Raw genomic sequence first — 13909 nt, 5'->3', positions numbered from 1 at the left:
TAATCTTACCCTTTTTTGCACGGTAGCGACACAGAGATCTACTTGCCTGCCTGCGGCCTGACCGACAGCGGAGCCATGAAGTTGCTGCAGGACGTCATAGCTTTGGGTGGCATCAAACGACTCTGGTTTGAGAAAGATATTTTCTCGCCATCAGAAAAGGTTCTATCAGAATCAGCAGCTAAATTGACACGAATTAACCTGGAATGGGATTTCACTCACTTCTGAAGCAGAGAAGAAGGCACATAATTTAGCCCTATCTTATCTATCTCTTAGCCCTATCTCCAGCCGCAAGACTCCAAACATAGAAAAAACCTAGCCAATCAACGAAAACCTCGCAGGTTAGGTCCAGTTAGGAACAGGTTCCATTAAAAACACAAAAACCCTAGAAAAAACCATAAAAACACTAAGATTACCGTATAAATCGAGAACGCGGGCGAAATCGCGAAAATTTACACGGGCTCGACATCACCTTTAGGTGGTCAGGATTCTATATACCAAGTTTCATTAAAATTGGTTCAGTTGTTTGGAAGAAATTCGATGTACGATGCGATAACACAAAAAACCTAGAAAAACCCATAAAACACTAAGATTACCGTATAAATCGAGAACGCGGGCGAAATCGCTAAAATTCACACGTGCTCGACATCACCTTTAGGTGGTCAGGATTCTATATACCAAGTTTCATTGAAATTGGTTCAGTACTTTGGAAGAAATTCCATTTACGATGTTTAAAAACACAAAAAACAGAAAAACCCATAAAACACTAAGATTACCGTATAAATCGAGAACGCGGGCGAAATCGCGAAAATTCACACGGGCTCGACATCACTTTTAGGTAGTCAGGAATCTATATACCAAGTTTCATTGAAATCGGTCCAGTACTTTGGAAAATATTCCATGTACGATGAATTTCTTGAGTCACGGCCGTGAGAGCGGCCGTGAGACAGGCGACAGGCCGCGTTTTTGTCCAGGAGGTAAGAAGCAGGTTACCAAATGACATTTTACTGGAATACGAGGGTTTCGAATATTCATTATCAAGTAGGTGAAGAGTTATTACAAAGCTGAAAATTGAAATTTTGAAATGAAGTAAGATAATATAAAATGCACCGGCAAGATATTTTGATCTCAAATCACCAGCAAGAAATTGTGTTCGGCTTATTGAAAATAAAAGAAAATTGTTAATAAAAAGTAAGCGCTGGTCTCCAATCAAACCTGCCAAAATACTTATTATGCAAATCTATGACAAAATCCATAATACCGAATTTTCATTTATAATTGTGATACTAATAAAATACTAATTCCAAGTTTTAATTAATTATTATAGTTTGTTCAAACGTTTCAACAATATATTTTCTGTTAATAATCATTATTTAATTACTTGTTCAAGAAATTGTACTATCATTTAAAAATTGTGCACCATACCGCATTTCAAATATGCTCCGTTATATTATTTTCATGATGAAGAATTGGCGATAGTTGTTTTAAACGTGTTCGATACGCGTCCCGGAGTTCTGTTCCAACCGTTGAAAACTTGAGGCCAGAGGGGTTCTTCGTGCTGAGCTACCGTGACAGCAGCCGGCTTTCGGCCGGCTGCTACGTCATCTTTCTGGAAGACTGGAACTATCTTTCTCTAACTTTGAAAATGCCGTGCTGTCCCGCTACGAGGCATTGAGCGGGCGGATGCCATGGTACGACCAGCTAAAGTAAAGTTTAACTCCTGAACACCTATAAATGCTCCAGGCATGTGAAGGCGAGGCATCTAACTGCAAAATTCGTTACAAAGATTTTAAGATGCCTCCATGTAGCTACATGGTTAGTGCTCCCGGGTTCGTGGTTAGTGCCCCCAGGTGAGTTGTTACTCATGTTAGTGTCCCCAGGTTCTTGGGCCTGGGCCGGGGGGCCCTGGTGTGGGGCTATCTGCGAATCTGCCCTGGAGTGTGGCTATCTGCGAATCTGCCCTGGAGTGTGGCTATCTGCTGGTATCTGCCATGTGGCCTGGAGTGGGGCTATCTGCCATGGACTTGGAGTGGCCCGAGTGGGACTATCTAACCTGGAGTGGGGCTATCTGCCCAGCCCTGGGGGCCTGGACCTGGAGTAGGGCTATCTGCAATGGAGTGGGGGCTTTCTGTCCTGCAGTGGTGCTCTCCAGCTCTCCACCCTTGACCCTGGGCCTGGTGTGGTCTCCACTCTCCAGTCTCCACTTTGGTGGCCCCGTTCTGTAGCCCTTCAGGCTTCAGCAATTGAGATATCTTGAGTTTTTTTTTTTCAAGACACCCAATTTTGTACCTGAAAATATAATTCAGTCAAATTCATTGAGCTGTTCTGACATGGGGCTGCATTGAAGTTTGAACCATCCTTCAGAGGCTCCCATAAATTCCAATTAAAGAAAAGAAAATGATATGCATCCCTGCTTTGTTTTGGTGGTGCAACTCTGATCCCGACTGCCAACTGCAAGTACTGCGCAATACAGCGCTGATCTTGTAGAAAATATGCGGTGCCATTAAAAAAAATGTGGGTCATTAAAGGGTTAGATTAAAAAGTTGACTCTTGTGAGCTAAGTGGTATAGTCAAATGGGGTAAGACAGGATCGCAGCCTTCATGGGGTAAGAAAGGACCAGCCCATATCATGCATTCTAATTGCACTGAATTCAATTTGATAGAAGAATATGTTAGAGCAATCATTGCATGTCATTTCAGTGCTTGTTTCAACCCTCTTCTGCAAATAATGAATTTCTGGCTAATTTTTAAAGAAAACTTATGTAAAGAAGGGTCACAAAATAGTTAACCTGTCTCTTATACACATCTAGATGTGTATAAGAGACAGGGNAAGTATGGAAAAATCCATATCGCCATCTCATTTGCGAGTGGAGTAAAGTCTATCCCTGTCTCTTATACACATCTAGATGTGTATAAGAGACAGTGCATAAGCACCTAATATAGTCTGTGTGTATCCATGGTTGAACTAGTATAAGTTTGACCCATGAGAAGCTCATTTTTGCGGATGTAGTTTGTTGTTCGCCTGTGACGGATGTAGTTTGTTGTTCCACTGATCTCAGTGACGTCACGGGCATTAACCAATCACCGATATGCGATCAAACCAGTCAATCAGTCATGGGAATGACGGGATTGTTTACGTTTCTCGATCTCAGTGACGTAACAAGAAAGCTGAACTGAATGGCGGAAATCCTTGTGTTTATATAGTTCAACCATGGTTTGTACCTATCTTCACTATACTCTAGTCTATGTGTGGCGTTCCTAGTAGGTGAGTTACAGTCGAAATAGAAGTTAGGCCAATGCCATATGCGTTTGAACCTTCACAACGTTTCAAATAGGTATAAATTATTGGTCTGTCAACTTTTCTTTCTCAATTGATAGTATTGCAAATTAGTTGTCGTGCTGATCACCCTTATTTTGCAGGACCGTTTGTTCCGGTGGCCGCGAAGTGCCACCGCGTTCAGTACTTGACAGGCTATTGCCCCGGCCAGCGGGCATTCGGCGGTTGAATCAACTACCTATTACAACGTTTGAAATCGGGGTGAAAGGAGGTTTAGAATGAAAATTGAAGCAACATCTTTCATGAAACGTCGTACTGACGTTACAATGCAACGTTGAATCAATGTTGCTACTATGACGTTGCTGTAACGTTGAATTCTATGGTTGAATCGACGTTGAAACAACTACCTATTACGACGTTGAGATCGGGGTGAAAAGTGGTTTAGAATGAATATTGAAGCAACATCTTTCATTGAACGTCGTACTGACGTTACATTGCAGCGTTGCATCAATGTTGCTACAACGACGTTGCTGCAATGTTGAATTCTATGGTTGAATCGACGATGAAACAGCTACCTATTACGACGTTGAGATCGCGGTGAAAAGAGGTTTAGAATGAAAATTGAAGTAACGTCTCATGAAACGCCGTAATGACGTTACAATTCAATGTTGAATCAATGTCACTACTACGACATTGCTGCAACTTCAAATTCTCCAGTTGAATCAACGTTGAAGAACCAACCTGTTTTTCGTCCGTAGCAGTATTCGAATAGGGGATCGCTGTAGACCGCGCGACGCCTTAGCTACCTTGACCACTGCAGCTCGCGTGCATGAGCAATAGAAATAAGCTAAAGAATTGTTTGACTACTTGAAAATTGAAATGCATTCTCTGGTCATTAATCGTTCACTTATATATATATATATATATTTCATTCAATGTTGGTGTGAAAACATTAGTTCCTTGCTGGTATATAGCTAAACATTCAACGTACCGATATCGACCATTTTTCAACGTTGAAATAAGGTTATTTTACGTCCGTTCTAGCTTTGGTCAGATTTCGACGTTGATCGGACGTTTAAAAATGAATAAATGAATAAACATTCAATGTACCAATATCGACGTTGTTTCAACTTTGAAATAAGGTTATTTTACGACCCTTCTGGTGTTGGTCAGATTTCGACGTTGATATGACGTTTAATTTTGGTTGTTCAACATTTCAACCCGAAATCAACCAGTAATCAACGTTGTTTCATCAAGGATGTTGGGAAAACACAAATTTTCTTTGAAATTTCAATCTCAAATAAGGCATTTTTGCTAAAATACTAAAGTTTCTTGGAAGTTTCTTGGCCAAACTTCTTAAGCCTATTGTTGCTAGCAAAAGTAATGTACAAAATGATGATTAACTATGCCAGCTGCATAATATCATCCATATTTTGCGCTCAGAAGACTAGATGGATCATACCGTCGTGTTTAATGTTAGGATCTCGTAAGACCAAGTGGACTGAAATGTTGCCTTACATTTTTCAATATACAATTTTCAATGTTCCATACTCATCTATACACTACTTAGTAACTGGACTCACTAGAAATTATAACAAAAAAAATTTATGCGCTTAAAAAAATGTGGTCATTAAAGAGTCAACAGTTTTCTCGTGACATAAACTCCAATGTGACTGATAAATATCAATAGAGTTGACATCCTGCAACACAAAACAGTAACAAGTGGTTGTGTAATCAAATAATGTGTTTCTAGATTGATAATATTGAATATCAGGTTTGTGCTTTTATTAAAGACCTTGTAACACAAGAATTACCTGTTGGTCCTGTCTTACCCCATGCCCGGTCCCATCTTACCCCAGTGGGGTAAGATGGGACCAGCTCACTTTTTTTAATCTGTACAGAAAACTATGTTGTATGCAGAAAGTCTGAGTTGTAGCTTAGAAGCCCATTGCATAAATACACCTTGTGATAGGTTTAGGGTTTTTTATTTATTCATGGTATAGATGCTACATGCTTGTTAGTGATTTCGGTCCTGTCTTACCCCATCTGACTATAAGTGTAGCTTTTCATGGAAAAGCAACAATGTTATCTAGTTTATTTTTTATCTACTTATGATATTCTACTACATTGTTATTTACTTATGAGCATGTTCTGAACCTGGTAATTTTTTTTTACAATTTTTCATTTGGTTCTTCTAGCATGAATTTGCCATGAAATGCGAAAAAATCGTTATCAGTCAATCGATAAAAATCTTCAAGTTTAAAAATTTTTAATCATGATGGTCTAAAATGCATTGCAAACAATTGATTTCTTATTTTGTTTTCTTCTTTATTTAAACTTGAAGTAAGTTGAGGAGTTAGGTATATGTGGCATGGGATGTCTGACCCCAGTGGGTTTGTTTGTGTCAATCATCTGGTGGCTCCAACTTCCAAGCCTCCAGCAAAGTTAAGGTTCCAGCAGATTGATAAAACTAATAATTAATAAAACTGATTATCTGGTATTCAATCAAATAATTTGAAAGATACATATGGATATACATTTGTATGCATTGAGATGTGGAGTCTAGAGAGGAGACTGCTTGAGGAGTGAGGCTGGTAAGAGTTGTGTGTGTCTTTTCTGAGATTTCTCAACTTCCTACCTGTACTCTAGCCTAGGAATTGGTGAGTTTGCCTAGGGGTTGGACATTGGAGTTGTAGTTCATGTGGGAGGTAAAACACTAAATAAAGTAGTACTCTATGCTGATGAATTGCTGGTGAATCTGGGTTAGTAGTGTAAATGGTGAGGAACTCTAAGGTTTGCTTAAAAATATGTGAGAAAGGGCTAAAGGCTTTGAGTTTCTAATTAATGTGTGCATGGCATCAATTTTGAGAAGAGTAATGTGTTAGCTATGGAGCAGCTGAAGACTTAGAATGTGTCAGCTAGAGTAAATATGAATGCAATAAAATAGGATGGTTGGTATTTGCCTATAGTATTTGCCAAATTCTCTCCCAAATACTATTTGGGAGTGAATTTGGATCAAAATAGATGTGAATAAACTGATTCTATGAGTCTTCATTAAAGCAAATCATTGTTTATGTAGGAATACTTGCCAACACTTTGGAATGCAGCAATTAGGCCATTGAGCAAGATATTAGTTACAAATTGTTAGAATTATTCTCATTTGCACAAGCGCATCCTAATTAGCCTGGCTCTTTGGCTCTTTTCAAATTGTAAATGTATATATATGTCAGTGAAAATCTAATTTTATTTGTTAATTGTTTCTGTGATATTTTCATGAACCAATTCTTTCTTATTTTTCTTTCATTCAGTGTGAGTTGAATACAGGTTTTGATCTACAGATTGAGCTGAAAAATAAGCAAGATGTCATCAAATTTAGAATCATCATCTATGCTGAAAATATCTAGCTTACTTAATGAAGTGAAATCAATTATTGTTAAGCAACAAGAACAAGTCACAGCCTTGCCTTGTGGCCATCCATGTGTGGTTTGCCAAAAATCATTGCCTGCTTCTGAACAAGACACTAGTTCTCATCAAATCAAATCAGACAGTGTAAGTGATGATGAGAGTGAACCAAATCATAATTGTGATGAAAGACTAATTGATGATGTTTTCTTGTATGATTTCTGTTCATCCCATGGACATATACTAGAAAATTGGTGCTGCAAATGTCAAGTAGCAATTTGTAAGAATTGCCCTAACAAGCATTACACCCATGGAGTTGTTGTGGCAAGTGAAATGTTCCACCAGGAAATGGCTGAAAAACTAGTCAACAGCAATTTTCGGATTGAGTCAGGAGTCAAGCTTGTAACTTCAGTCAAGGAAAGCATGACTGACTGTGATGAAGGTTTGCGGTTGACAAAGGAGGCTCAAAAAGTTGGTGAGAAACTGAAGGCTCGTAAAATGCATCTCACCAAGCAGCTTTACCATATCCGTGAATTGTCAAGAGCCATCCAAGAACAGCCAGATTCTACAACTCTACAGGAAAACCACTGGCAGTTGTGCAAAGTTATCTCCAGAGCAGATGAGGAGTACAGAAATTTAGCTAACAAGATTCAAGCTATGTGTTTTGATCTAGCAAAGCTGGAGACAAAATTGAATGTAAGTCAACTTTTTGTTATTAAACAGTATTGAGGTTTCCAGGAACACAGCAGAAAATGATAAATAATTATAAAATGATAAATGTGGAATATATTGAAATATGGTACCTATTGCATTTATATGTTGCTTCTTTCTTGCTGACTAATTTGGTTCAGTTGCTGCAGTAGGTATACTGTGCTGTATTTTATCTTGAAATTTTATGTGTATTGGTACCATTTCATGGTGAAAGTGTTGATTTTTTTTTTCAAAATAAAAATTTTTTCCCATTCCCAGGAAACTTACAAGGTTCTTCAAGAATGCACTACACCAATTTTACCAGAAGAATTTATGAAGAATTCTACAAGCTGGACAATAACTGGCGAGTATGAAGCCTGCAAAGCCTTGGCTACACTCAACACTTCTGATCATAAACCTTCAGGACCTGTTGTAGTGACCTCCACTTCTGAAAAGCCAATAAAATGTTTGTCTGAGCTTCTTATGAGACTGGGAAAAGGAGGACATCAAATGAAAATCAAACTATTGGATTCCTTCTGGTCAAAAGAAACACCACTAGCTGACTGTGTGAAGCTGGAACCTTTCCTCAAAGAAGGTTACGGGTGAGTGTAATGTTCTGAACATGATTTAGCAAATAAGAAAATAGCAGCCATTAAGTTGTGTAGAAAATTATCACCGACAAACTGTTAACCATACCAGCAAATTTAGTAATTATTTCTCAGAAAGGTTGGTACATAGCACTTAAAATAGTTTCAATATCAAATTTTGTCTTAAGCTTGTCTTTGTGATTTTTGTAAACCTTGATGTTAGGGCCTCAGCTTCTGAAATAAGTATTATTATACCGTACTGCTCTTTTATCAAGTTAAGCTCCTGTAGTACAACTCTGTTCATGATCTATACCTAATATCAAAGTCAGACCTCACTTGTTTATTCAATATAAATCCATACTCATGGACTTTAATTACCTACTATTGCTACTATGTCTTGGCACTTTGAGTGAGAGTGCAGGCGTTTCCAGTGCAGAAAATTAGACGAGCAATGCAAGAATTTTGTAACCAAAATTATTTCATGTAAATTCTAAATTGAAGACTTGATGTGTGCTAGTCAAATTCAGCTGTATGCAAATGTGTAACCAAAAATGCATTGCAATTTGCTGTAAAAATAAACCTTTATCAGCTATGAACTATTGTTTTGCAAAAATTATGTAACAGCAATGAAATAAGATGAAGCTGCTAGTTTATTTATTCCAATTATTTATTTCTTGTGCTAACTGTAGGTGACAGATTTTAGATTTTCTGATAAAATTTTTGCAGCAAAGTACCGGAAACATTTGGACAATCTTAGTATGAATGCGTGTATAGAAACGATTATTTGTATTTTGATTTAATTCTACATGTCTAATTTTTCAGTTATTACCTGCTCTCATTTATGGGTCACTTGAGAGAGTGCACTCTTCAGAACCTTCGGGCCAAATACCTCCAGGAAATCGGTCTTCGCCTTGAAGCTGCTTCTGATGTAGAGCTCTTCAACAAAAGTCCTGTACTTTATTGTTCTCGACGTGAGTTACAATCAAAATAAATAGATTATAATGTATATTTTAGTGAGCGTAGTGAAATTGTCTTTCAGTTTACTGTGCTTACTTAGTGAAAATTTCACTGGAATGTTTTGTTGACAGAGCACTCTTTTGCAAGGAATGATTTTAGTCCCAGAATAAAGACTGTTTGATTAGCAATCCACGTCAATCAATCAATGAATACAAAACTTTCTTGCTTTAAAAATGCTGTGAAAGCATGGTCAGTAATTGTTGGTATTTTGAGAGAAAAAGTGTATATGGTTGAAAGGTCTTATTTCCTATTTGATATTTCTCTTTCGTTTTTCATAAATAAATCTTTAAGAATAATCAAGAATGTGAATTACTTGTTAGTGAATTGTTTTTTTTTTCAATCGGTGTTCCTTGAGGAGACTACCTATGTCTTAGTGTAGCCTTATGTATTTTAATTTGTTAACGGAGTGTATAAATCTCAAATCAGCTTATAAACCAAGCATTAATATTATTCACTGATCTAATTTGTTCTCACATCTAAGTCAGGGTTAGAAGGATTTAAGGCTTATGTGCAAACTATCGAGCCCGTGTAACGCCGGGCTAACTGACTTGTTTATATATGAGTACTATGAATTAAAATTGGCTGGAAGAATTAATTTGTTGTTTTTTTCTCGTAGATGTTAGCATCTCGAAGAAACTTGCCGCGGAGGACTTGCAAACAAGAATTAAAGCAGGAAAAAATTTGTGCATCTATGTAGTGGCTCTAGAAGATAATGACGTGGACTGGTTCTTTGCTGTCTTGGAAAAATTGCTTCCAGAAAAGAGGTAAATTCTACCAGGATTTCAGTAGGCGTGCAAATTATTTACAAATTTATCAACTGTTCATAGTTCTCAAGTGATGTTAAAATATCTCAGTGGCAATCAATGCGCCATCGCGTCAACTATCTAACATTTATTATATGGTGACCGATCGCATTTCAATTATTTTCTATTCTAGGTACAGCATTTAATGAATTGAACTAATCCTATGTTTATGACAGCGAGACTGAAATCTACTTACCTGCCTGCGGCCTGACCTACGATGGAGTCACCACGCTGCTGGAGATCGTCGCTGTGCTGGGGCGCGTGAAGAGACTTGTGTTTGAGAAAGAAATATTCTCGGCAAATGCGAGAATGAATTTAGTGATTAGGGCTTCGCAACTGAATATTGGTCTGGAATGGGCTTTCACTCGCGTCTGATGAAATTCGATTACTGAACTCACAGCAGCTTGTGCATCTAAATTGCGTAGTTTGTCTGTACCGACAGACATTATTCTTCATTCGTTGAATATTGTGGGCAATGATTTGATTTATATTCGAATATCTCAATATACAAGTTTATTCCCTACATATTTCCAGTTGTTTTATCTTGTGATGATAATTCGTGATCTATGTGAAAAAGTAAGTAATGTGTCAATGGGGTACACGCATTGAAAATTTATACCTTATCAGCCTTGATAATGGAACTATATCGAGCTTTTATAATCTAAACATGCACGAGTTAATCTCTGTTTTTTATGTGGTCTATCTTGATTGAAAGGGCAAATGATTTTTTTCCTGTATTTTCGCACCCACGCATTTTTCTCTGTATCGTCTCGTAGATGTACTGCTTCATATAAAATGCGGTCTTTGGACGCGCTTTATCATTTAATCAAGTCGCCGTATTAATTTTCTCCTAAATGATCATTTTATGAATTGATGAAATGAGGAGGAATGTTCTAGGTTTGTATTATTTTTTTTTTGTTGCAATAAAATGAACGTGAAATGAGGTTATAATGTGTCATTTGGATCGAAATGGTCTCTCTGATGGCTTTATCACAGAACTTGTTAAGTGGGGTACTGAGTGCATTATAGTTGTGGAATATGTTAAAGGTTGGTACAGAAAATTTTTATGACTTGAAACATCTTTAACTCTACGTTCTCTGATATGATTGGAAGACAAAGTGATTAAGTTGTGGCCTAATTTCTCCTGGCGTTTTATTTCCCACAGAAAATTCACCTAATGACGAAAAAAATTATGCACGTCGGTTGAAATTTCCTTCAAATTCGAAAATTTTCTCGTAAGAGGAATAACCGCTCTCGCAAATATCAGCTGCCAAATGGTTCAATGGCTAACCCAACTATTTGGAAATTACTTAAGCGATCAGCGATCGTGGCTGCGACGAGGAAAATAGACGATCCAATAACTTGCAAACTTGACCAGTATTTACCGTAAACAATGTACATTATAAATTATGATTTTATGGCCATTCGTTATCGCACTTAGTGGAATTACTGCCCAGGAATTATTTAGTCGCGAGCTGCTCAGTTGTCAACGTAAAAGTGTAGCTAATGTGCAAGTTTTATGTCGTGCAAGTTTGCGCTCGAAGTGAAGATCATGTTCCATCTAATCAGGCAACCTTCGGCATTGCAGACGCCATTTCAGCTCAATAAGCTGCAATAAACCAGTTATGGCGGCGCGCAATTCGCTTGCTGAGAGCCGCTGAACGTGGTGCTGTCAGGTGCTGACATACTCACATTTCACACACTGACACACATTTCAAATGAATTCGGCAAAATAATATAAATATAGGGGTAACAAAATTTGTAAGTACATAATGTCAATCAACTTTAATCATATTCAACCTCACATCAAGGCAGTTGTTCGCACGACAGCGACAGAGCAACGAGTCTTGAAACTGACGAGGAATGCTAACGGTTCACACAAGTAATGACCCGCTTGGGGGTACGCAGCCGTGCACCACCAAATTTGTGCACCAATCAGCCTTGAAAGGAACGCCTAGCATATTTCCGGATGACCACCAATCAGCCGCGGATTAAGCCATCCGTCAGTAACCAGCCCGTGACATCATCTTGCTTTAAATATTAGGAGCTTTACGCCACCACATTCTGAAGCGAATAGCCCAGAGAGCAATTGTTATGCACCACTGAACGTTGCATCGAATCATCACTTCATACCCTGACTTTAGCTCTAACTGTAACTTGCGGACAATGGACTGTGACCAACCAGCCCCGGGTCGCCTGTGGAACTGCGTGCATCCTGCCGTGCTCCATCAGACCGTCACTTTTAGCTCACAGCATTGGCGTTAGGTTTCAGAAAGCATAGTTCTGTTTCAAAATCTATCGTCCTCCGACGAGCGACTAATACAGCTTCGCTAAATTACGTAATTTTTATCTCACAGCATCTGAGGTTAGGTTTCAGATAGCATAGTTCTGTTCCAAAATTTATCGTCGTACGACGCGTGGGCGTTCGACCGTAGGCTGATTCGACACACGTGACAGATACGGACGGCTCCGGCGCGCTTCGTCCAGGTGGTGTGAAAAATTTTCGCGTATTGGCAGACGACGCTGGGCCATACGACGTCAGGCTTATTTTCCTGAGGGCTGATTGGTCTAATTCAATGGATGTGATCCGTCTGGTGGCGTGCGGCTCATAATGTTACAGTCAAGAAGCGTTGTAGGCTACGTTCTTCAGGGAAGGGATCATGATAGTCCATTCGAAGCACGGCAGTGGTGGTCTCCGACAGGCGTCCCACCCGCTTGGAGATCCGGTATTTGCTATATGCTATTCTAGCCGATGTTGCCAAAATGAAATCTAAAAATAAATATCTAATCTAGAAAGTGTTTTAACTGCGGCTACAATGGTCTTGCCGCCAACACTTTACCAATCAACACTTTCAACATATAAATGGGCGTCGAGTGAGTCAACAACTCTACTGTATGGCAGCAACATGTCTGAAAGGTCTATACCTGTGTCTTGGAAAATATTGTCTTATCAAACCTATTGCATACGGATACATTCCGATTACTGAATTAAATAGTTTCTTTCAGAGGTGAAATTTGGATTAGAAAGATTTTGATATACTATATAATAATCCCACTATATATCCTAAAATCCTACTATAATTCGATCTTGCTGTTTTTCATGACCTAATTATGGAAGATAGCTGTAATTGTTAAACTACCTACGAAGGTTTTAATAAAAAAATTAATTGGCGTACACATCAGACCTATAAAGATATTTTAAACTTGTGCTTTATTTATTTCTTCATATTTGACAGACATTCTACTTCAATTCTTCAGACTGACATTGTGTTTACCTATCATGGTCATTCCAATTCGATAGAATATTTCGCGCATCCACCTTGTAGGGTTACCAAGATAAAATAGTAATAATAATAATAATAGCGGTTTCAGCGTTTAGTAGGCCGTAGGCCTGTCGCCGATTCTTGACATCGCAGAATATTTACAGCTTGCTGCAGTCTCGAACTCGCAACTCACTGCTCCAAATTCTGCTTTGCTCAAGGGGAGCGTCTAGGTCCAAAGGTCGATATTTTGGCTTCTCCGGTTTTTAGGCTCATCTTAAAGTTTACTTTCTGGCGCATCGAACGGTACTAGAACCATCTCTGTACGTTTATTTATGCATTCGCAACGTTTATTTATGCATTCGCGTTCACGACAAATCCCGTAAGGGGGGAAGGGGGTGGGGGGCCTTCAGTAATTCCAAAGGGAGAAATTAACTATAAAATGTGCTCTTCACTCGGCTGGAGCTCAGTAACCTCACAGACAGCACGCGGGATGGTGTTCATTTAGTGGCTCCATGCACCGATGACTGACTTTGTAGTGAGTTGATGCTTACTTTTGGTATCTAGGCTACGTTACGTGTCTTTACGTGCCGCGCGGCGGTTGTTTGCCTCTACTGAAAAGTTGCCAAAGCTGCAAACCTCTCTCACGGCAATCCTATCTCCTCCTACAGTTTTGAAGCTAAATCAATGAGACATATACCATTCGATTTGGAAAGGAAAGATATACAAACTTCACTTGGCCGTTTTTCCAATTTCGTTATAGTTCGGATTTTATTTTTCAAAAACTGGGGGAGGGCGGGGGCAAAATCGAAAAATTTCGAAAAAAATTGAAAAAAATGCTCCCACACCCACAAAAATGAGAAATCCAAAAAACCG

General features: G+C 38.7%; 2 protein-coding genes across 2 annotated transcripts in view; both read left to right on the top strand.

The window, feature by feature from the left end:
* Nucleotides 1-3577, top strand: part of LOC108681334 (lipase member H-like) — a 29866-nt gene extending 26289 nt beyond the window's left edge. Inside the window, exon 4 of the mRNA XM_018170356.2 lies at nucleotides 3418-3577. Within this exon, the coding sequence (XP_018025845.1) occupies nucleotides 3418-3503 (86 nt within the window). The 3' untranslated portion in view covers nucleotides 3504-3577. The remainder of the gene's footprint in view (nucleotides 1-3417) is intronic.
* Nucleotides 3578-6580: 3003 nt separating this feature from the next.
* LOC108681332 lies at nucleotides 6581-10915 on the top strand. Its single transcript, XM_018170353.2, has 5 exons — nucleotides 6581-7372; nucleotides 7646-7968; nucleotides 8776-8924; nucleotides 9587-9734; nucleotides 9950-10915. The coding sequence occupies exons 1-5, from the start codon at nucleotides 6635-6637 to the stop codon at nucleotides 10146-10148; spliced, it is 1557 nt and encodes a 518-aa protein (XP_018025842.1). The 5' UTR covers nucleotides 6581-6634; the 3' UTR covers nucleotides 10149-10915.
* Nucleotides 10916-13909: the final 2994 nt, after the last annotated feature.

Source organism: Hyalella azteca, unplaced genomic scaffold, assembly GCF_000764305.2.
Source record: "Hyalella azteca isolate HAZT.00-mixed unplaced genomic scaffold, Hazt_2.0.2 contig12633, whole genome shotgun sequence".
Lineage (NCBI taxonomy): Eukaryota > Metazoa > Arthropoda > Malacostraca > Amphipoda > Hyalellidae > Hyalella > Hyalella azteca.
This window is presented reverse-complemented; position numbering and strand designations above follow the sequence as displayed.

Excerpts from the sequence above, each read along its gene's own strand:
- LOC108681332 (XM_018170353.2), top strand. The coding sequence starts at position 6,635 with ATGTCATCAAATTTAGAATCATCATCTATGCTGAAAATATCTAGCTTA. Across the intron at positions 7,969-8,775 it reads TTCCTCAAAGAAGGTTACGG|TTATTACCTGCTCTCATTTA; the intron begins GTGAGTGTAATG and ends CTAATTTTTCAG. Across the intron at positions 9,735-9,949 it reads AAATTGCTTCCAGAAAAGAG|CGAGACTGAAATCTACTTAC; the intron begins GTAAATTCTACC and ends TGTTTATGACAG.